Source organism: Myotis lucifugus, unplaced genomic scaffold (genome assembly GCF_000147115.1).
Source record: "Myotis lucifugus unplaced genomic scaffold, Myoluc2.0 scaffold_0, whole genome shotgun sequence".
Classification (NCBI taxonomy): domain Eukaryota; kingdom Metazoa; phylum Chordata; class Mammalia; order Chiroptera; family Vespertilionidae; genus Myotis; species Myotis lucifugus.
The window spans coordinates 24,420,279-24,445,170 of NW_005871048.1; the positions used below are offsets into that span (position 1 = coordinate 24,420,279).

General features: G+C 39.6%; 1 protein-coding gene across 1 annotated transcript in view; it reads left to right on the forward strand.

Annotated features, from left to right (window-relative positions):
- The window catches only part of PCSK1 (proprotein convertase subtilisin/kexin type 1), a 37,835-nt gene extending 13,257 nt beyond the window's left edge, over nucleotides 1–24,578 (forward strand). Inside the window, exons 6-14 of the mRNA XM_006081201.3 lie at nucleotides 3,849–3,937; nucleotides 6,712–6,884; nucleotides 7,846–8,058; nucleotides 10,750–10,850; nucleotides 17,207–17,440; nucleotides 18,579–18,736; nucleotides 20,033–20,166; nucleotides 23,251–23,412; nucleotides 24,008–24,578. Of these exons, the coding sequence (XP_006081263.1) occupies nucleotides 3,849–3,937; nucleotides 6,712–6,884; nucleotides 7,846–8,058; nucleotides 10,750–10,850; nucleotides 17,207–17,440; nucleotides 18,579–18,736; nucleotides 20,033–20,166; nucleotides 23,251–23,412; nucleotides 24,008–24,385 (1,642 nt within the window). The 3' untranslated portion in view covers nucleotides 24,386–24,578. The remainder of the gene's footprint in view (nucleotides 1–3,848; nucleotides 3,938–6,711; nucleotides 6,885–7,845; nucleotides 8,059–10,749; nucleotides 10,851–17,206; nucleotides 17,441–18,578; nucleotides 18,737–20,032; nucleotides 20,167–23,250; nucleotides 23,413–24,007) is intronic.
- Nucleotides 24,579–24,892: the final 314 nt, after the last annotated feature.

Sequence of the window (24,892 nt, forward strand, 5' to 3'; positions counted from 1 at the left end):
ATCAGGGCCTATTGGGGCTTTCCTTCCCCCGGCTGCCAGCAGCTGGCTCCACCCCAGCTGCTGCCACTGCTTGCCATCTGTGTGGCACTGCCCCCCCTCTCTCCTGCCAAGGGTTGCCTACCTCTACAGGCGACAGGTGTGGGGTGCGATTGCTTGGCTGGCCTGGGCCTCCCTCTGCAGGGTGATTGCTGGCCGGCCCGCACACTGCCACAGCATCACTGGCCGGTGGCCTGGGCCTCCCTCTGTGTGGTGATCATGGGGCAATGGCGGGGGCCCCCCAACAACTTGCATCACACCCGCCTTGGCTGGCCTGGCACCAGGGCGTGTCATAACATGGTTGTCCGGAAGGTCATCTGGATGGTCATCTGGACGGTCGTTCTGCTGTTTGGTTGTTCGATTGATTTGCATATTACGCTTTTATTATTATAGATTCTTCCAAGTCACAGAGCTCCAAAGGCCCATAAGGAAGTAGCCCATATAAATGTACTTATTTTGTACCTGAAAACTCTGAGTTTCAGAGCAGAGCCTGGATCTCCCACATAGTACAGAGAGAGAGTAGAGTAGCCAAACAGTTACCTACAGACTTTGCAGCTAGATTGAGATCAAGTATTAGATCTGCCACTTAATAGTTAAGTGACTAAGTAAATTATTTAATTTCTTTTGCCTCAATTTTATCACCTATTAAAAAGGGATAATAGTAGTAGTAACTATTTTATTGGGTTATGATAGAGATTAACTGAATTTATATATGTAATTGGCTTGCATAGTGCCTGCAACAACAAAAAAAGTTGTATTTGCTCTGACGATGATTAAAGCTTCTCATTTAACAACTAAGATACACCTCTTTTCAGTGAGAAATCAGCATGACTTCTCATGTGATAGGAGAATGTGATAGGAGATAGCAGAGACAAGTCAAATTTTCTGAGCCAGTTCAGAATCTACTATCTGAAAATTATAAGCAACTATCTCTCAGGATCCTCTTGACTATCAACCAGAAATGTAGCATCCTCATCATTTATCAAAGGATATTATAAAAAATTTCTTCAAGCATGTTGTCAGAAATAAATCCCTCAGGTCTGGAAAATGAATGGCCCCATGTTATCTTGGCCTTATAACAGTTTGAGACCTATTATCACCCAATTCCAGGGCATTATGGCTCCAAACTATCTGTGTTGCTGCTGTAACTCAAAGATTAAGTAATATGGGGATTAAAAAACAATTTAACCCCAGGGATGCTCTAGCTTTAAGCAGTGCAAGATTCAGGAGCTGAAGTAATATATAAATGAGATTAATAGAAGCTGCATTTGAATTCTCCTCTGCAAATCAAATGAGGAATCACTAAATAATAAAATCTTAAAGGTGCAGGTAACTCTTACTATTAAGCTGGCATGAATCTGTATTCATATTTCAATACCAATTACAGATTCTAGTTAAATAACATGTGTGACAAGGAAATGTTAACCAGTATAATAATAGTCTTTAAACTATCTTGTGGAATACTTTTCTAAAAGTCAATTTGTTTAAATGTCAGTTGCTACCATTGTTCTAAGATAATAGAGGGTTATTTTACCTCAAACCTGATTTAAGGAAAGAGAAAAGGCTACACGTCTATAAAGAATGATGTAGAACCACTTTGATAAAGTCTTCCTTTTTTTTCAAAGTATGGAAGTGGAAACTGAGGATAAGTGGAGGAAAAAATACTAACCCCTATTTGTAGTATGATCCTACTACACCTTTCGAGAAAATAGTCCTCAATGTGTAAGGAGAGTTAAATAATAGGTCATGTCACATTGCATCATTTATAGGACAGGTGTACACTGCTAGGGATGTTTTCAAACAGGTTGATTCTGTTGGCTCAGAACCCATTGTGGCCCTCGAGTCAAAAAGTTGATTCTGTTGGCTCAGAACCCATTGTGGCCCTCGAGATTTTGCTATCCTGGGCCCTGTCTCCCATACTATTTAAATATAGGCAGTGGTGACTGTTGGGAATAGATTTCCTGGAGGATGGCAATTGAATTTTTCCTTGTAGAAAGGCAAAGAGGTCTAATCCATCAAACAATGTGAACACATTTCTTAGAAAATGGGTATAGTTGTCAGAGTAGTTTCAGTTGCAAGTGAGAGAATCCTAACTCAAAGATTAAGTAATATCCGTATTAAAAATAATTTCACCCAAGGGATGCTCTAGTTTCAAGCATTGCAAGATCCAGGAGCTCAAGTAATGTGCCATCAAGACACCAAATACTCTGTCTCCATCTCCAATGCTGCTCACCTAACAGCTTCATTCTCAACAGAATCTTGCCTAGCAACAAGATCCACGTGGCTCAGATGGAACCTAAAGCTGAAGATTCTGGAGAAAGAATAGAAATCTCTTTATATTCTGCATTAATCCTTGAAAGCTTGTCTGGGAGAAGGAGCCTCATGAGAGAAAAAGAATCACAAGGAGTGAGGGAGGGCCACTTCCCAAAAGGGGAAAATTCTAGGAGGCAAAAAAGAAGCAGATGTCTGCTGCACTAGGGAAGACCCTGAATTAAAGATAATTACATTGTTCTGACGCAGGATTCTTAGCCAATATTCAGAAGAAGCAGGACTATCATTTAGTGGGAAATCATCTCTGGTACTTTAGGAAAAAGAGATACGTGAAACAATTATTTTGGATTACCCAGTTAATTTTGGATTTATATATTTCTTACCAGGCAAAATTAATAGACGTCTAGTGTCATAGCTTATAAAAGTAGCTGGCTGACAGAGTTGCTCAGCACTAGCTCACCCTTCTTCTCTTTTCCTCGATGTCAGCATATCTGGTCAACAGCTCCTCCAAGGCACCAACAGCCTTCACAATGCTCCCAGGTGCTTGCATAATAGAATATAATCATAAAATCAACAAATTTACATTAAAGTTCTCTTAATTTATAGGCCCTTCTGAGGTCAGGGTGGGAAAAGGCAATTATTATCCCCAAAATTTCAGAATTGATGCTTTAATGGTGGGCTTTGTTCTGTTTTATTTTTCATTTTTATTTTAAATAGATGTTTAGAGAGAGAGGAAGGGAAGGAGAGAGAGAGAAACATAGATGTGAGAGCAGATATTGCTTGGCTTCCTCCTGCATGCCCCCTAGTGGGGGGGATCAAGCCCACAACCTGGGCATGTGCCCTGACCTGGAATCGAACCAGAAACCCTTTTGTGCACAGGATGACGCCCAACCAACTGAGCCATACCAATGAGGACGGGCTTTGGTCTGAATTAGAGATGGATTTTCCCCCCTCCAAATACTCAGAAATCATCAATTACCCTTTTTGCCTGATTGCAAACCCCATCTTGTTCAGGCCTCTGGTCCCAATCAGAGTTGCAGAAGTCTCCTGGTTTCCCAATTAGCCTGTAGTGTCTTCTTAAAATCTCAGACTTCTCTTAGTACCAGGAAACCCTCAAATGTTTTAGTTTGGTGTGTGGTTAGAGGAGGAGGATATCGTGGGAGAAGACTCTGTTCTATCATATCCTACAGGAGCTGGTCCAGGGTAACCTAATCTAAAAAAGTCCAACCACTATGTACCAACAACTATTCTAAGCACTCTATACACAGTATCTCATGTGACCTCACAACCCTTTGAGGACACTTACGCATGGTCACACCACTAGTTAGTGGTGGAAGCTAAAATGTGAACTCATATACTCATATACTCTGGCTCCTGTGCCTATTCCCTTCACATGATACCTATATTTCATCTAATGCTGATGGGAAGAAACCAGAGAAAAGGCAGACAAAAAGTTAACATATCCATGTGCCATGGATTCATATACAGAACAAATGTTTGTCCTCATTTATGTTTTATAATTCCTATTTTTTAATCTTCAGACACGGGACCAGATGCGCAGGAGAAATTGCCATGCAAGCAAATAATTACAAGTGTGGGGTCGGAGTTGCATATGATGCCAAAGTTGGAGGTAAAGCAGAGGGCTGTTCCTGTAGTTTTACACTTTAAAAAAAATATTTTTTTATTGATTTCAGAGAGGAAGTGAGAGGGCATGAGAGAAACATCAATGATGAGAGAGAATCATTGATTTTGCCTCCTGCATGCACCCTACTGCAATCCAGGCATATGCTGTGACCGGGAATTGAACTGTGACCTCCTGGTTCATAGGTCAATGCTTAACCACTGAACCACACTGGCCAGGCTAGTTTTGCACTTTTAACTTGAGTCTTGCATTACCTGGTGTAAATGAGGTGGGGAGAGGGGGGGCGGCTTTCAACAACCAGAGGAAGAAATGGACTCCATACAAAATGTGCTTTAGAACTTGGGTGTGATTTGCAAATGAATCAAAATATCTGGATTCCTAGAAAATGGTAGCTGAATATAAGCCAATACATATGGGAAGGGGGTTTGAGATGTTGAATAGCTTTAAAAACAAACCTAATTTTCTCTGTGTTCTGATTTAGAAGGTTTTCGTGTTGTGTGCTTATTCGGGGAACAAGAGGAGGAAGAAATTTAGGCAAAGAATTTCCCTGCCTCTGAATTCCGCAGTTCTTCATTTCATGGCAAAGAACAGCTTTTAAAAATAAAAAGAATACATTCTTGTTATATTAAGAAGCCAAAGGTTATCTTCAATAGCAAGAATTTAGAATCTCTAGTTGTTTCAGTCAGTGTTTTTGTGGGGGAACATATGGTAAGTTCCATCAGGGCAATTAAATAAAGGAACTGTTTACAAGAGTTCAAAGGAAACCAACAAGGGCTAACAGATGTAGGCAGATGTTACCACCTTTAGGCCCAAAGGAACAAGTGGAAGGAGTCAGTGGAAACTGGAGACAGAAAGCTGTGGCCATAGGAGAGAATCACTGGACAGGAGCTACAGCCTTGAGTACAACCACCAAGCTATTTCCAGGCAAGAAGGAATCAGGGGAGTGAGTACCGCACTTTAACCTCATCCCCCAACCTCCTGCTGCTGTCCTCAGTTGGTGGAACCCAGTGGGAAGACAAGAGAACCCATTGATGCAGTTCCTGTGGATAAGGGTGGTGGAGACTGGATCCGAAAGAGCTCACAGAGACTGTATTCCTTTTTATAAATAAAATAAATATCCATCTTGGCATATATAAGGTCTCTCTCCCTAATACAGCACACTCTTAGATTTTGTCATTCCTAATTACTTTGACACTAACACCATCAAAGTGCCATGTTAATTTAATGAAAATGAAGAAGTACAGATTATGTAATCACCTAGAAAAAGAATTCACTTTTTAAATGATAATAAACTAAGTACCTATAGTTTATGAGAGAATCATCTGATCTCTTTATTTTATTAAGGAGCAAGATTCTCAAGGTAACAGTTTCCGGCAGCATAGAGCTAAAACACAAGACTTCTCATTCCAAGTCTACTGATTTTCTTCCATTACTCTACCCTTTGACAGTCTAGCCCCAAGTGCATTTTTATATAATAATTTTCATTTTAAGCATCTACCGTATGGCCATCACTTATCCAACAACACACTATAGGCAGTGTGTCCTGGAATTTAACAGGACATATTTGGGTACTCAAGTCCTGGCTTCCCAATTTCAATCTGTGTGGCCTTGAGCAAGTCACTGTCCATCTCTGACCTCAGTCTCTCCACCTCTAAAATGGGGAGAATTATAGGACCCCCCTCAAATGGTTGTCATAAGGATAGATGAGTTTATAAGTTTAAAGCCTGAAGAATGGTAGCAGCATATAGTATATCATCAATACATGTGAGCTGTTATTATCCCCATTTTATAGTTGAAGAAACTGAGGTAGAGAGAAGTTAAGTGACTTGCCCCCAAAATCATGCACCTCATAAATTGAAGAGCTGGAATTTCCCCCAAAATGCATTTTTAAAGAAAATAAATATGACTTTCATGAATCATGTCAGTTTTTTTTTACCTGTGCTCCATTGTAAATAATAGCGTGAAAATCTGAAGCTGTGCATTCTGTTGCATTATCAGCCTGAAGCCAGGAATAACCAGGTAGCTTCCTGTATCCGTCTAAATTGCTTTTGCCTTCCTAGCACTTGAGTACATGAGTCTGATGATGGGTGGCAGCCTGTAGGAAAGCACAAGGAGCTACCGAGTCTGCCTTCTGCTGATGAAAAACGATTCTCCCTCGGGAGCAAAATCCATGGCAATGATTTCATCCTTGAGATTATTTAGAAGAAAAGGAAGCATGTTTCTTGAAAATGTTTCTTAGCAAACACATAAAAGAATGGCCTCTGGGTTATTTTTAATCAGTGCTTAGAAACAAGAGTTCTTTTCCTATTTGTTAGTTTCCTATCATGGGTAGACCTTTGCAAGCTCCAAGGTTTCCTGTACAGAGTCATTTTTATGGCACAGGTTGGGCCACAGCCGTTCGTGGTATAGTCATGAGCAGGTATGTCAAGGGAGGGCTGTTTGGTGCCTCTTTCTAAAAGCTATACTGTCATTTCTAGGTTATTGGAGTAGTGGAGGGAGGTGGGACATTTTGTAATCCACGATAACCATGGCTACTGCATAGCACATAGTTATCTCTAAAAGCGGGTAAGAAAGTTTATGGAGGCAGTGATTGTATCTTTCCTTTGTGCTGTTAGCAGCAGGCCATGGGCATTTGGGACATCCAGTGGTTACCCTGTTTTTGACTCTTTTGACAGTCCTTTTAAAAAATAAACGTTAAGAGCATTATGCCATTCTACATGTACATCCTGACATCAACTTATTATTTGTGTGTTTTGCTTCAGGCATAAGAATGTTGGATGGCATTGTGACCGATGCTATTGAAGCCAGTTCAATTGGATTCAATCCTGGGCATGTGGACATTTACAGTGCGAGCTGGGGCCCGAACGACGATGGGAAAACTGTGGAGGGGCCTGGTCGACTAGCCCAGAAGGCATTTGAATATGGTGTGAAACAGGTGAGATGCTTAACGCAGACCCACCTGGAATGAAACCTGACTGTGGATATGTTGAGAAGGGAAGAACATTTAGCTTATATGGAAAGAAATGGTTGTCAATTTCTTGCAGTTGCTTATGATTTGAAATGCATTCAGAGAGCCAAATCATTCTTCAAGAGGGATAGAAGGGCTGAGATATTTCCCCCCATTTGGGTCTGACACTCAACAGAGATTTATTACTCTTAAAACATATACTTAAAAAAATACTCTGGATTATGTCCTTTCTCATTTTCCTGCTGTTTTGAATTTTCACACTAGATAAATTATTACCCAGACTTCCTTCAAATGCTCTGAAAATGCATCCTTAAATATAAATATAACAGGGTGCTACCTCCCACTCTGCATGTGCCTAGTGAATATGTGTGCCTTGGGTTTATTGCATTCTTGCCAGTATTCTATGGCCTTGTTCTGCACAGGATGAAACAAAAGTAGAAACTCTGGAGAGCACATATTGAAAAATCACAGAGAGAGTAGCCTTGACGAGGTCCATTCAATAGAAGAGTCCCTTTCAATGCAGCTGCAAAGCAGATCTGAACAATGCCAGATTTTTTCGTTCTATTAGCAAACCAGAAGATTCAAGCAGAAAGGATAGGACGTTCAAAGATTCAAATGTAGTGACATAAGGCCAGAGAAGAGTGAAAAAAAATGAGCAAGTGCTAAGGGCCAGATTACGAATCTGCAAAATAAAGCCCCAGCTCTGCCCCACCCCAGAAAGGGCCCAGAGAAAGGACTGGCAGAGCCAGAAGCCCGTGGCTTCACAATAGGAAGTGTCACAAGATTTCCAGCATTGATGCTGGAGTACCTAGAGGTGAAAAAGGCCACCATAACTGTCTCAGCATGTATTTGTTGGGGATGTTATGGAGGTGTGACAGTGACCCCAATAGATGATAATAGATGTGATATATTCAGGTTTTTCTTTCAGGGGAGACAAGGAAAGGGCTCCATCTTCGTCTGGGCATCTGGAAACGGGGGGCGTCAGGGAGATAACTGTGACTGCGATGGGTACACAGACAGCATCTACACCATCTCCATCAGCAGTGCCTCGCAGCAGGGCCTGTCCCCCTGGTACGCGGAGAAGTGCTCCTCCACGCTGGCCACCTCGTACAGCAGCGGGGATTACACTGACCAGCGAATCGTATGTTGCTTTTGTCTAACTCTCTCTGCTTAGGTAGAAGAGCATGACTTGCATTCACAAGAATCCTTTGGCAAAATTGATTTGTTTAAGCGTGATGGCTCAATTGGGGAGACTCGTCCTTTGCTCACTTGAAAGGCTGGCATATATTGGGAAGTTTTCTCTCTCGGGGATAATTATGCTTCTGCCCGGAAGATGTTGTCTCTCAGTCATTTTTAAACTCAGCCCTGAGAAGCCACCAGTCAGTCATTACCTACAGCCAAGACTCTAAACGTCTAGTCAGCTTGTGTGATGCCACCCCGAAAACAGCCTTAAAGGGCATCTCAGGATTGTAGGGGCTCTATCACCCTGTACTTGCTGATCCTTTAATAGCAGGGATATAGTCTGGCTTGCCCTTTAGCAGATGATAAAAATACAGAGCATACACCAGCGATGTCTCCTAAGAACAAACGACCTACAGGAAAATAACAGGCTACATTTCCCCTGAGGTGAACTTCTCAGCATCCGAGTAAGCAGCTCGGGCAGGGTATATGCTCAGAGAGCATCTCCAGCCCACGTGTGGCTGTGTCTCCGCGTCCATGAGTCAGACTGCCAAGGACAATTATTGGATTTTCCTTCAAGGGCCATGTGGAGCTTTGAGAACAGAGAGGCACTTTTAATTTGAAAATTTAAAGTCCCACATTTAACTTCTGACACAGAAAGAGCCAACTAGCTAAAGTACGTATATTCTAATCTCAGTGAGAGAGCAGGTCATTTAGATGACTAGACTTTGAAAAGTTTGTAAAATTCATGTTAATAGCATCTCAACAAAATTGTCAGGATTACTGTCTTTTTCCTACTGGATCACAATTCTGGAACTCTGCCTGCTTCTGTCAACTACTCTAATTTCGACAGTAAAACTGTGGTCTCAACTTAAAAGCATTGACCTCCCTCATGCCCATATCTTCAGTTACACAAATAATAGTGACAGTCTGCCCAGGGAGTCTTTTTTTTTTAATTTATTTTTTAGACAGGGAAGAGAGAGAGAGAGAGAGAGAGAGAGAGAGAGAGAGAGAGAGAGAGAGAAAGAGAGAGAGAGAAACATCCATATAAGAGCGAAACATGGATTGGCTGCCTCCTGCATGCCCCCTACCAGGTATCAAGCCCACAACCCAGGTATGTGCCCTGACAGGGAACTGAACTAGCAACCTTTCAGTACACAGGATGACTCCCTACCGACTGAGCCACTTCGGCCAGGGCTACCAAGGGATTCTTTATGGCGGGCATATTTTATTGCCTTTGAAAGGAGCATATCGGACATATTTTCCTCGGTGGTCAGAGTTCTTGGCTGTTGTCCAGAATTGCTTTTGAGAAAACAGTCCGCTATGCATTTCAGTCACCATTTCATAGACTGTCCCACATCTGAGCTGCTCTGCTCTGAAGTAGGAGGAAGAATTTCCATCTTTGTAAAGATCACTCCTTAGGTAAATCAGCCATAGAGACAGATGGTGAATTCTATTTGAGACGGTGGCAATAAATAGTCTTTGTCTTGCGCAAACCTCTTCCTCAGCACAGTCATCTCCGGGGGCTCACTTGCGTCAACGGGTAAAAGGGGCAGCCTTGCTTCCGCAACCTCTGAGGAGCAGAGCCACAGTAACTGGAGAAATTCAGCCACTCCAAGTGGGAAGCCAAAGGAGGTGATAATAGAATAAATTAGTTTTTCACACCTCCCTCCCATACATTGAAATCACTAGCTAAAAGCCAGAGAGCAGGAGCCTGGGTGGGGTCTTGTTAGTAATCCTTTGTCCCAACTACTTGCTCTACCAGCAGTACTGTGGTTCTTCAGGCAGACAGATTGGAAGTCGCTTTGGTTTCTTCCCTTCGTCTCAGCAACCGCTTCTTAATTAAGCTAAAATAAGCCTAGGTAATTCTTTACGTTCAATAATATTGTGTAAAGATGCTTTCATAAGCAGGATCTCATTCCAGCCTCAGAATCTGAGTCAGGAAATGTCAACCTCATTTTACAGATGGGGAAACCAAGTGCCTTGCCCCGGGAATACATCTACTGAAGAGCAGTTTTAGAATTCAGTGTACTAGATCTAAGTCTAGCACACTTTCCATTTGGAAAAAACACCATTTTCATCAATGTGCCGATGTGGACACTAACTCATGGGCATCAAATTACATCAACAGTGAGTGCAAACTACACACTAAACAAGTTTTGAACAACTAGTTCAAGTGGCCGAAATCAGAATGGCTTTATATTCTTGTACCGAAGAGGCAGTCGAATGTCAATCTGAAGGCAACAGGGAATTTTGCATGAGGCAGAAGTTCTAAATATGCCAGACCAAACACAATGGATCTGATGATTAATGGGCCAGCATGATTCACAGTGATTTTGAAACAGTCCCTTTTTTACAGACAGCATTTCGTTTGGGAATCTCAGAGCAGAAAATATTCATAGTGGGAGTACTTCATCCCCCCAAAAGGCACCCTGATGCCAGAATTATAGACAAGTTGCATGGAGAGGAGAGTGAACTAAAATATCAGCAGATGGCAAACACCCGTCTGTGGTTTAGAGAAGGAAGCAGGGAATCGAATCAGCTCAGTTTCCTGATCATAGCAGATGCGGCCCTCGGTATGGTTTCCCCCAGGGACAGGACCACACTCCTCACATGTTCTCCCACGTTTCTCTCCCCTTCTGGCGCCACACAGACGAGTGCTGACCTGCACAATGACTGTACGGGGACCCACACGGGCACCTCGGCCTCGGCACCCCTGGCTGCTGGCATCTTCGCTCTGGCCCTGGAAGCAAAGTAAGGCCCCGAAAGCTTCTGATCGCCATTACTAAGGCTGCTTCTCCTCCTCCTTTTTAATAACACATATTGTTTTCTGAATACATGGTTACAGTAGAAAACTATAAATAATAATAAAATAAACTCTCTTCCAGTTAACATCTCGATGTAGATTTAGTACACACATATCTTACAAAACTGGATCTTCACATATACATTATTTTGTGATGTTTTTAAATCCTCCCTATAATATGTTAAGAACATTTTCTCTTGTGTAAATCAATGCTCCTTGACCTTCAAAAACTCATGGTCTCCTCCAAGTGCTCCTCCCACTCAGCTCCAAGGCCTTCTCACTTCTGTTTATTCCCATCAGGAAATACTGTATATAGATAATTTCTGTGGGTAGTATTAGGAATGATAAGTTTATAAAACATCCTTTTTTTCATATTATATAATCCCAGTCTTAGAGGAATGAGCATTAAAAACAAAATTTTTATCTTTTCATAGTATTCTGTTATATAAATGCAGATTTTATTAAAATTATATAATCATGCTTAAACACCCTTGTCCATAAATATTGATTGTCATCTCTGATAATTTCTGCAGGATAAACACTCCTAATTGGAATTTCTGGGTCAAAGGGTATGAATGTTTCAATGATTTTAATACATATTGACAAGTTACTGTCTAGAAAAAATGTAGCATTTTATATTTCCACCAGCATTATATGTATGAAAGTACCATTTTCCTAAGCCCTCGGTATGGTTTATTAACTTTTATTAACTTTTAAAGTTTTTGCTATTTTGATACATGCAAATGGTATCTAATCTGCATACACTTTTATTTCATTACTAATGAAGCTCAGTATTTTATATTCTTTGGCCATTTGCCATCTGTAATTGTTTTTTTATGGCCTTGATTTTGTTTTATGCCTTAGTTTAGTTTGGTTGGTTAGACATTTACCTTTTAATTTTATTTATATGTAATTTTAAAGTAATTAAGTTAATATGTATACAGTTACATTTGCCAGTCTTTTCTAAAAGTTTTTTCCTTTGTTTTTACATTCAGAAAAATATTTACAACTCAAAATTAGATTAAACATTTATCTATATGTCTTTTATTATTATTCTTTTGCCATATTTAAGTCCTAAGTCACCCTGGAATTTATTTTAGTGTATGATGTTAAAAAGGGATTTAACAACAATGTTTTTCCCTTATAATAATGACCGATAGTCTAATACTTAACACAGAGGGGGAAAATCCAACTGTCTCACAGCTTTTTATTTGTCCTCATTTCTAGTTTCTAGTGTTGTTTGGTGAGAAATATTTAAATGTCACATCAGGTGGAGTGGTTGCATGATCAAGAAAGTGCTTGAACTTTAAAATTACTATTACCCTTCCTACTAAGGAGTTTATCTTAGAAGAACATCCATATTTGCTAGAGAAGACAAAGCAGTCCCCTCATGTCATGTTCAGTAGATGAGGTTCACAGTAGCAGAAGAGAACACTTTGGCTCGTGCCACAGCTGGAAGAGCCCAGAAGTTGCTGAGTCTTTGTCTGAGAGGATTAAACCAGAGTAGTTCCAAGAGCCCTGGAGCACCTGTGGAGCTACGATTTAGTCCCAAGTATCTCAGCTATGAGATGGCCACAGTGGCTAAGCAAGACAGGCCTAGCAAAACTCATACCAAGAGTCTACCTACTTGGATGGGCTGGAAAGATGGCTGGTAAGGAAAGAGCAAATCTGGGAAAAGCCTGTGCTATCAACCAGTACATTATGCTGCCTCCCATGGCCCTGGTGCAGAGGAAATGTTGAATGGTAGCTGCTCATCCTCTCAAACAAAGGGAAGTTAATAAGATTGAGGCTGATAAAGGAACATCCTAACTCTCATGCTTTATGAGTTCCTCATAAAAGACTCTTTGTCACAAGCAAACTACTTATGTTGCATTAAATATGACTTAGCTGGAGCACTGGGGAATGAGAAGAGGAGAGGGAAGGAGGAAGAATAGTTTCTGGCTCAAATATGTATAGAGGAATTTTCTTCCCTAGAAGAGTGTTTCTCAAACACCAGCTTAGATAATAATCATTTTCAGAGTTTTATGTAATATGCAGATTCCTATGTCCCATTGCCATCAACTCAGATTCAGAAGTTTCTGGTATTTTAGGCCTAGGAACCTCCATTTTTAATAAGTGTCCTAGGCAGTTTGAATGCTAGTAGCTAGCTTAACCAAATTTTAAGAAACACTGCTATAAAGAGTTAATTTACAAATGTTTTTTTCTGCAACCTCATCTAGCTGTAATTGCCAAGATGTTCATTCCGGTACTCAATAGGCATAAAAAAAGATAGGAATTCCTTCGATAAATGCCTATGGTACCATTATTGTCATGTAGTGAGTAGACGTTAGAAAGATGGCAGGCAATAACCTCAGTCTTCTGTGGTGAGAGCAAGGGAAATCAGAGTAATTTTTAATAGAGAACACAAATTCTGTAGTGAAACACTGAATCCCTTGACATGTTTGGAGGTATTAAATAAACAGATGAACCAATCTTCTATTTTCATTAAAGGCTAGAGAAAGGAAAATAAACTTTCAATGCTGCATGAAACCTCTGGGTAAACCACATCAAAGAAATCCTAGACTCAGTGGGTTGTGAAATGTTGAAAAGTCTCCAGATTAGGAAATCTTCAACATAGTGGACTTACCTAGTTGCGATTAGTGGCAGAATGAGACAGCCTCTAGGACTCTTTCACTTTAGAATTTTGTTTCCAATTACTTTACCTACACTCTTCTAATTAGAAGCAATGCTCAATTTCAATGTTTAATTCCACAACCCTTATTTTCTATAAATATATTCTTGATTTGCAACCTAATGCAGCTTTAAAATTTTTAATTATTGTGGTGCTGTTGAGCACTAATTAACAAAGAGAGGCTGTCAGGAATGAAATGTATGATTATTAGCAGCTCCTTTTCATTTATGAAATGCAATCACACAAATAAAGAATAACTCTGTTGGGAAAATAGGCTTAATTTTCCAAATTGCATGGCAATGAAACCCCCTTGAATATTTTGTAAAGAATAGGTAAAAGAAAATTAAAAAAATAAAACATGCAATTAAATATAAAACAAATGTTCTACTATAAAAATATAGGAAGTCTATGCTTTGTGTTTGATTATCAAGACCCTGCCTTATGCTTCCTTAGTACACTTCTTCATCCCAACCTCCAAACAAACACCTGTCACATAGATGGTCAAATCAGAAAGTGGTGAGTTGCCCATTGGTCACCTTGATAAAAGGCTTTTTACCTAAAACTCCCTTTAAAGGACTGGGAAGATGCAAGAATTTCAATAAAATGCTTTATAGGACAGAATTAATGTCTACATTCAAAAAATAGCCATTTCTCCTCAGCTAGTTAATTATTCCTAAATGTGGGATGGCCAAGGTGGAGACAAGATGAGGTATTTATGATACTGGGCAGAAAGGAGGTCTGAACAGTAAGGAATTCTGGAGATTATTATACTCATCCCTCTATTCTTATAAATGAGTCAACTCAGGACCAGGGAAATAAAGTGACTTGCTTAAAGCCACACGGGTCTTTGGTAGTAGATATAGTGTAATACGCCTTTTATTACTCTCTATTCTGTCCTCCATGATTTGAAATGACTTCTAATTGTCTTAGTTATATGTTTGTATTCTTTCTTCCAACTCATTATTTTAGCTATAACATAGAACTGGTTAGTTTTTTTCAAATATGATTATAAAATAATGCTCTACCCTGATATATTGATTCAGTAGGTTTAGGATAGGACGTGGGAATTTTCAATATTTACAAGTGTCCCAGATTATGGTGCAAGCAATCTGGAACCCATGAGAATCACTGAACTGGAGTCTTTCTAAGGCCTCCATCAGTCACTCTCTGGCTGGTATGTTTGTCAGGAGATCAGCTGATACGAGAGTGAATCTACTGAGCTTCTAGGTGTCAGAGTAGCAAATTAAAGCAATAAACCAAAAATGAAAGAGTTAAGCCTTTAATCTCTTACCACACTGGCAGAATCTAAAACAAGAGGAAACAATGACTACCCTAGTCCATTTGCCCCCCCCCCCCACCAAGAATGGTGCCCCAGTCACAGGTCAGGTGAAGCATCACATTCATGAGGGTCTTCTCACTGTTGAGGGACCGCCCCCCCCCCCCCACCAAAAAAAAGGCTCTGGTAGTTATATGGATTCTGGGGTGGGGTGGGGCTTGGGGAAGGCTAGGAGTGGAAAAGTAGAGGGGGGAAAATGTCTTTAAGGTTTCTCCCACTCCCCCCATAAGGAGGCCTTAGCAGAGGCCTCAGATAAGGAGACCTAAGAAAGGTGTGAGGGGCTAAGAATGTAAATATGGGAAGAGTTTGACCAAGTAGAGGAGCTGAGTCCTTGACTGCAACTCCCTAGAGCAGCGGTTCTCAACCCGTGGGTCGCGACCCCTTTGGGGGTCGAATGACCCTTTCACAGGGGTCGCCTAAGACCATCGGAAAACACATATATAATTACATATTGTTTTTGTGATTAATCACTATGCTTTAATTATGTTCAATTTGTAACAATGAAGTTGGGGGTCACCACAACATGAGGAACTGTATTAAAGGGCCGCGGCATTAGGAAGGTTGAGAACCACTGCCCTAGAGAGACCTAGTTGCATGGGCTCTGCACCCAGGCTGATGTGGGGAGGGCGCTTCCCTGGGAGGCCTGCCAGGTATCCTTTGCAATACCTGCCAGAAGACATTTTAACCACTATGCTATTGACTCTAGGGAGAAAACAGCAAATTGAGCCAGATTTCCTGAGGGTTGTTTCACAACCTAGTGATAAGCTAGAAACCTTGAGGACTAATGCTTGACTGGCTTAATAGACACAATGCAAGTCTCAAAGCTAAGGGAAAGCTCGAGATCTTGAAAGACTCTACTGATTAATTGCAGTAAGTTTTAAAATTATATTTGGGGGCTAGTTAACATGTAGTCACATTCAATCATTCAGCCAACCAATATTTACTCAGCTTATACTCTGTGCCTGCAATTCTTCTGAGTGCTAGGTACACATCAGAGAACAAGACTGACTAAAATCTCAGCCCTTCTCATGGCTAAATCTAGCAGGGGAGACAGACATTAATGATATATAAAACAAATGTATTACCCAATATGTTAGAAGGTGATAAATGCTATAAAAGAAAACAGTAGAGCAGGAGAATAATGCTCAGGAGCGTTGGGAGAACTGAAATTTTACATAGGGTGATTGGGAAAGGCTCTATCTGCATTATAATAGACCTAACAACCCAATGATTATCTTTATATTGTTGCTAAATTAATTGTATCAAGACTTCTGGTTAAACCACTTCTCTGCTCAAAATTTCTCAATGATTCCCCATTGCCCAAACGATAAAGTATAAGCCCCTTACCTGGCAGTCAAGGCCTTCACCATCTGGCTCAGTACTCCTTATCACCTCTTCCTGCTCCAGCAAACCAGACTATTCACTGTACTTGAGCCACATCATGTACTTCACCTCCTCCCCCCCTCCTCCCCCCACCGCACAGGTTTTGCTCCATTGCCTCGTTCTCTTTTCTCTCACTCCACTTCTTGACATTCTACCCACTCTTTAAAGTTCAGCTCAAATATTTCCTCCCAGCAAAATCTCCCTAGAATCTTCCCAACCTGAAATAATTATCTCTCTACTAAACTCCTGCAGTGCATTATGCCATAAACACATTATTCAGCAGATATATTATAGTAATAAAAAAATAACCTTAGTTTTTTTTACTGGAGTGTAAGCTTCTTAAAAACAAGAACCACCTCTTTAAATATCCCCATAGTATTAAGCATAGTGATCTTACAAGAGTGATCTCAAGTAGCTAAGAGTTTCTTGACACTTTTGATATATAAAGAAAAGAAACAAAAACTACTTGAGTAGGAAGCCAGCCCATATCTTTAAAATCTGAGTCTGCTCAAGAAGAAAGTCGAGGACTTTGTTAATAATGCTAAAAATGCCAAGGATGTTAATGGACAGCAGAAGACTGAAAGAATGAAAGGAGGTGCTGTCATTTTTATTTTTGCTCCAGGTAAACTTAACTAATTAGGAATCATGAACCAAGTCCTATATTTCTACAATGCTGAAGACAAAATTTTACTAATGATAAGAACTTAACTTGCATGGTATGAGGAGAAGTTTTCCATACTGTATTTTGATTTCTAAATGAAAAGACATACAAATAGTAATGCTAGAATTACATTAAGTACAGTTACAAAAGGTACTTCATAATTTCTGAATAGAAATGCTTGTTCTTAGCACTTGCTTTTGCAAGGAAACTTCATTTTGTCCCTGAAAGATGTTTTGGGTCACTTTCCATCCAGTCCAAATCTAACCTGGCGAGATATGCAGCACTTGGTTGTCTGGACCTCTGAGTATGACCCACTGGCCAATAACCCTGGCTGGAAAAAGAATGGCGCAGGCTTGATGGTGAACAGTCGGTTTGGATTCGGGCTGCTAAATGCCAAAGCTCTGGTGGACTTAGCTGATCCGAGAACCTGGAACAGTGTGCCTGAGAAGAAAGAGTGTGTGATAAAGGACAATGACTTTGAGCCCAGGTAAGTGTCTCGGGAATTTTGAATAACTGTGTGCCCATGGCACTATTTGATATGTTTGTCACTTTGTCTAATTTTTTTCTCACCTTCCTTTCTGAAGTAGATGGAGGTAGCATTTGCCAGTGTTCGCTATGGGTCCAGGGGGAATATTGAGATCAAAGATCTGTAAATCATGTTAGCATATTTGCATTTTCCTCTCATAGCCTACCTACCATCTAGCATTATGTTTAAGGTGTACCATTGTTTTATGTAGCACTAAGAACAATCATATCTACTTAAACTATTATCAATCATCAGTTTTGAGATTTATCCCAAATTCAAAGATGATAAAATGTTGAAAAAATGCATCTTAGAATTGATGAAATACAGTACTCGCCAACAAGTATTATCCAAACCTCAAGAGCCTCACTTCATACCACAGTGCTGTGTGATTCATCATCTTTCTTCCATGAAGGAATCTTTATCATATTGCTTTTACACAGACCACATCTGACCCACCACATCTAGCCCCGGAAGCAGAATCTGCTATGACTGTCTTGTTAATTCTATCACAACAATCATGATTATACTGAAGACCCACTCACACAAAATACCCAAGGGTAGAAGGCATGGAAGACATGTCCATTGCAATAATAGACCACTTTTTGATGGGTCCAAGGCAAACATGCCTGAATTCGATTCCACAGTAAACAGCATTTTTTTCAAGTACCTGTGTTCTTTACTATTTTCTTTTCTTTTTATTTTATCGTGGTAAGAACACTTAACTGGGTTCTGTATTCTGTTCCACTGGCCTATATGTCTGTCTTTATGCCAGTACCATACTGTTTTGATTATTGTAGCTTTCTAATATATTTTGAAATCAGGCAGTATGATGCCTCCAGCTTTGTTCTTTTTTCTCAGGATTGATTTTGCTATTTATGATGAAACTGTAGAATTGTTTTTTTTCCTTCTATTTCTATAAAAGCCTTACCATTTTCTATGCATTATTCACTTATAGCTAATCCTGAATTAGGTTCTACTCATAATAGGGAGAGACAACAAGCTTAGTTAAGTATCAAGTACAAGACTGATGTGTACATATTTGTATAAAGTGTAAGGAAGAGATACACTTTATTCAATGGAGATTCATTAATATATTTAGAGCCCTGAAAGCTAATGGAGAAGTTATCATTGAAATTCCAACAAGAGCTTGTGAGGGACAGGAAAATGCTATCAAGTCCCTGGAACATGTACAATTTGAAGCAACAATTGAATATTCCCGAAGAGGAGACCTTCATGTCACACTCACTTCTGCTCTTGGTAATTTTTTTTTAACTTTAAAATTTTCTTTTAAACCATTTGTTTAAATGTAAATTCAATTACTTCAAATAAATGAGTTTTTGTTTCTTTTAGAACTAAGTCTCCCAATAGATATTTTCAGGTCTTAAAAAATATGCTTCTTCTCTCCCCCTCCCCCCCTTTTTTTTAACATCAGAATTCTGCCCTGCTCATTCCCACAGGTCCTTAGATAAGCAAAGAACAAGGTCTATTCAAGTAAAAATGTAATTAATAAGCCTTTCTGGAGTTAATGAATACCATAATATACATTTTCAAATTGTGCTCATTTTTCCAGGTCACTGATCTATCATTCTTTTCTCTCAGGTAATATGTTAATGAAAATTACTCTGATACTTAATAAAGCTGATAGATACATCAGAATCAATTGAAAAACTGAGACTTCTGATCCATGAAAGAGGGTTGAGAAGACTAACAAATTTCCCATAATGATATTATTAAGGCAGATGATGTGATATATGGGCAGTTGCTCTTTCCTGAGAGGGCACTAAGTCAGATGAGATTCTGGATGGGAAGAGCTTGTGAACACAAACCATAATCCACCAAGAGAAGCTGTCCCAGCACTCTTCCACATGCAGTCTCTGAATAAATTCCATGTCTGTAGGTGATGTGTGAGGAAAAATGAGCTATCTCCATAATGTCCTTCCAGGATATGAACTTCTTACAGCTTTTGAATAGGTTCTGTTAATTTTGGAGTTACACTTTCTAGATATCTTGGAATTGTCTTGAAAGGTTGGTGGACTGCTTTTTCATTAATGGCCCTGTAGTTTTTTGACCCTTTCACTTAGAAAGTAATATTATTTATTGTTCCATAGGAAGCTTGGATTTGAAAATTTAGAGTTACTCCTGTTACTAGTTTTATATGACAAGAGATTATTAAATTAACATAGTTTTTAATGTATACACAAGATTGTAGACTCAGGCACCTATTAAATTCTCAAAACTTCCTCTTATATTTCAAAATGACAGTTCCATCAAAATGTATTTTAGGTCTTTGATTCTCTTCTTTAATTTAGTTTGTAAACGTAGGTCTCTGAGTTCTTCTTATTCAAATAAACCTTACTATATTCATTCATTATTTTGTTTTCTACAGTATGGATTGAGAACTTATTATATGTCAGATAATGTGCAATGTACTGTGGATAAAAACATTTGGAGGGTTAATCTCTCCCAGCTTTCATTTTCATTATCAGATGCTAGAGTGTGTCCTATCAGAGCTGTTAGGACATCTATTAACTTGTATTTCTTGTATGAAAATAGGAACCAACACTGTTCTGTTGGCTGAAAGAGAGCGGGATACATCTCCTAATGGCTTTAAAAATTGGGACTTCATGTCTGTTCACACATGGGGAGAGAACCCAGTAGGCACCTGGACTTTGCGAATTACAGACATGGTAAGTAAGAAGGAAAGGCTATAGAAACACAAGCTTACTTTTAAAAACATTGAAGGTGTTTTAAGGTTGGTGTCATCATTCATCAGGGCCCTAAGGAACTTTGATCACTCTGTAGTTGAAGTAATGACAAGATGTAGTGTTTCAAGTCCTGCCACTTGGCTACATAGATTTAAAAAATATTAGGCACTGGCCATAGAGGAAGAAAGAGAAGATATTCTGATATACAGTGTGACATATTGTGGGACAAATCCAAGTGTCCCACATGACCTACTCACCAGAATGAGCTGTATTCAAAAACATAGTTAGCCAGACTGGCATGGCTCAGTGGTTGAGCGTCGAACTATGAACCAGGAGGTCATGGTTCGATTCCTGGTCAGGGCACATGCCCAGGTTGCAGGCTCAGTCCCCCATAGTGGGTGTGCAGGAGGCAGCCAATCGATGATTCTCTCTCATCATTGATGTTTCTATTTCTCTCCATCTCCCTTCCTCTCGGAAATCAATAAAAATATATTTTAAAAAAACCATAGTTAAATGCTAGACCAGCTTTGCTTATGACACTCCACTGGAGTCACATGAAGGAACTTTTAAAAATATTTACTACAGTGGCCATTTAGAAGTAGCTTACTTATTAGAGAAGACTTATTTAATATGACTTTGTTTTGTCTCAGTTCTTTCACTATGTTTACTAACACTCTTTGATATCTTCCTATAATGATAACATACAGTCACAACAATAAAGGGGTGTCAGAGCAAAAAACCAAATTATTCATACAGCTGAATTACACTGATTTATACAGCTGAATTATTTATTTTTGCATCATTTCTCCAGCATTTTCTATTGTTGAGCATATAAATAAATGGGGTTTTGGTCTGAGTCCTCCTGAGAGAGATATGTTATAAGTATCAGCAGTGCCAGATTTCAATGTCTAAATAATTTTTTATTTAAAACTAGTGGCCCGGTGCATGGATTCGTGCACATTTGAAAGAAAATTAATTAGAAGAAATTTTTTAATATCTCCATTTGCCCTTTCTCTATAATACAAGTGTCAACCAAATTCACATTCGATAATAATGTATCGAAACACACTGGCGCCAGCGAGAGCTTTATATGTATTGTGCACGTGCGAGTCAACTTAGCCTTTTATATATATAGAATAAACTTGCTTAATTAGACCTGCTTTCTGATTTGGCTAAACTTTTTCCAGCCCAGTGAAGCACCCCAACTTCTCTTTCAGGTAATTGTCAGCAACACAGCAGTAAATATCAACATGAAGCAGATTATTATTGTAGATCACGCAGGGAGAACAAAGGGTAAAATATTTAACTGCAGCAGTATTTGACTATATTCTGCACAGTGAGAAAAACTGAAGTAATTTTCAAGGTCCACCATTTCTTACTTCTTTTCAGTTGGGTCAAGTTTCTAAACTTTCTAAATTTCCATTTTCTGGCTAATGAAAAGAAAATAGGATTCTACCAAGTCTCCTATCTACCTACTCAAGGATTTCTGTGAGGATCAAATGAGATGAGGCACAAGAAAACGCTTCACAGACATTTCGTTAAAGTATAAACTGTTTGCACCTGGCTATAAAGCAAATCATGTTCCTGGACTGAAGAAACTCCAAGGAGGCTAGTCACTAGGGAGAGGAAGTCGTGCGTTGCTATGTGATGTCATTACCTAGTGCCCACAGCGACCATTTCTGGGCTGGGGTGGGCTGTGGCTGCATATTGTGTCATGGGGTCTTGGCAGCATTGGCTGCAATTTGGTGGGCTGTCGCTCTGGGGTGGTGGGGAGGTTCGTGGTGCTGTTTCTTTGTAAATGGCCAATGTGCATCATGGCAGCTCCTGTGTTGAGCATATGCCCCCTGGTGGTCAGTGTGTGTCATAGCGATTGGTCAGATGGTCAGAGGGACATTTAGCATATTAGCCTTTTATATAGAGAGATTTACCTTTATTGCTGAAAGTAGTAAAGTTGTCCTTCTATTTCCCCCATTGACCCCTTCTAACCCACACCCGCCTAAATAACTTTTTAAAAAGAAATTATTCTTGAAGATGTCAATTAAAATAATACAAATTCTATAGTTATTGTTACTTTATTCTCTGAGAATACCTTTCTCCTAAAGACAGCTAAATTTAGTATTGGCTCTGTAAAAATTCCTGCTCTCATGGGGAGAACAGGAAATGTTCTTAGTAGATTGTCTTGTTCTTGAATGTGGACTCCACTCTTTAAATCAGTTTCACCATCAGGAAACTAAGAAAAACTGTTTACCAAGATAAATCTCCAAAATTTGACTTTATGCTTTTGAATATTTTGTAGACATTTTAGATTTCCGCACATTATTTTAAACATAGTTTTTGAGCTTCTGAAAAGTATTATTCCCATAAATGTACAGTTTTTAAGGGTTGATTAATGCTGAAGGCTATTTGTAATACTCCATTGAGGCTGACTTTTTTCCCCAATGGAATGTTTCTAAAAGTTGATAATTGTTTAATATAATTCTATTTATAGATGTACAGTCAACTTTTCAAGAATACATTCCATATAGAGATTAATATAGAGAGTTCTGCTTTTTAATTAAATGATGAAGCAATTAATCATTTTTTTAAAATCCTTGAGCCTGTAAACTGTCAATTTTCATAGCAAGAATAAATCCAGTGATTTTTTTCCTAGTTTTTTCCTTTATTATCTTTTTAAAAATGTGTGTTTTTCTTTTTTCTTATTGGAGTGCCATCGGTTAATTAGGTTATATAGGTTTCAGATGTACAATTCTATAATACATTATCTGTATATTGTATTGTGTGTTCATCTCCCCAAGTCAAGTCTCCTTCCATCACCATTTATCCCCTACCAGTGATGTATTTCTTTTCACACAGAGCTCTACACATGGAATGCACAAAATTTTAAAATTAGGTTTAGACTATGAAATCCTTTTTTGATAGTCTGAAGGATCTTGTTTTATGTTACTCAGAACACACACTGTTGCTTTTTTCTCTGAGAATGCCTTTCTCCTAAAGACAGCTAACGTTGCAATTTAGTATTGGCAGCTGTAAAGATTCCTGCTTAAAATATATATGCTTATTCATCAGTCTGGAAGAATGCAAAATGAAGGGAGAATTGTGAACTGGAAGCTGATTTTGCACGGGACCTCCTCTCAGCCAGAACACATGAAGCAGCCCCGCGTGTACACGTCCTACAACACCGTGCAGAATGACAGAAGAGGGGTGGAGAAGGTGGTGGACTCAGGGGAGGTCTGTGTGGCTGGATTCTTCTTGGCATGCTCTTTTTTTGAACTGTACATTGACAATGTAGTGAGTGAAGCTGCCCCTAACTTTTAGGCGGGGAGTGAGTCAAACATGGGTAAGGAAGAAAGGGAGTGGGAGTAGTAAATTGTTTATTTTCCATAGGATGAAACTCTATTGTTTTATTCATTCATTCATTGCGTATTTAGAAATTAAAATTAATGAATTCAAAATTATTGAATCCACTAACATGAATTCTACTTCATTTATCAAAGTGAAGGAGACGAATAAGTATGAGCACTTATAATACATCATCTTATTCCGTTTTCAAATCCACCAGAAGTGGAGGTATTCTTATTCCTATTTTACAGGTGAAATTAGGGAGATTAAAAGGTGCCAGGGATATAACAGTAAGAGGAAAATTGAGGACTGAAAACTGAGTTAGTGTAACTCTAAGCCTTGTGCTCTTTCTGCTCCCCAACTGCCAGGAGGAGGTGAGGGTGCAGGGGGGGGGGGGAGAAGCAGTGGGCATGAACTACAGCTGGCCTGCCCAGCTCTAAATAATGAGCCTTCTTCCCTTTGTGGGTGGATTTCTGTGTTTTAGGAGCAGCCCACAGAAGAGAACCTGAATGAGAAGCCCCTGACTGAAAAAAGCCTCAGCAGCAGCAGTGGGAGAGACAGAAAGGATGAGCAGGTGGAGGGAGCCGCATCCGAGGCCATGCTGCGACTCCTACAAAGCGCCTTCAGAAGAAACTCACCACCAAAGCAATCACCAAAGAAGTCTCCAAGTGCAAAGCCCAACATCCCTTACGAAAATTTCTACGAAGCCCTGGAAAAGCTGAACAAACCTTCCCACCTTAAAGACACTGAGGACAGTCTGTATAATGACTATGCCGATGTTTTCTATAACACCAAACCTTACAAGCACAGAGATGACCGGCTGCTGCAAGCTCTGGTGGACATTCTGAGGGAGGAAAACTAAAGGAGTCTGTGATCCTGAGTTGGAAATATTCATGCTCCTTCCTTACCCATAGATTTTGCCTGTGTCTGAAGTGGTTGTTTTTGCCATTGATTCTTATGCTTATAATATCCTTTATTATACTTTTTCTTTTTCTCCCCAAAATGGATATTTGAAAGAGATGAGCTCCAACAGTAAATCCAACTTCCTGAATGGATCATGGATCTTTTCAAGCACCTCTTCCTGCCTACACAAGTAACGCGTTTGTTTTTTCCAGAGCCACAGTCCACACGTGGTCCTTAAGCCACATTAGAATGCCTCCCTGAGCCCTTTCATTTCATTTCTCAAAAGAAAAGTTATAACCTGGGGCAATAGATAAATTTGAAAAGTAATCTGCAAAGAATGAGAGGAAGGAAATCTGTTCTGATAGCTTGTCTCCTGTCTTTGCTCTGTGGTTCTTGGAATTTTGATGCCAAAGACAGCTTAGGAAAGTCTCGAATGAAAGTGTTCATAATCAGACCCCTACCCCAC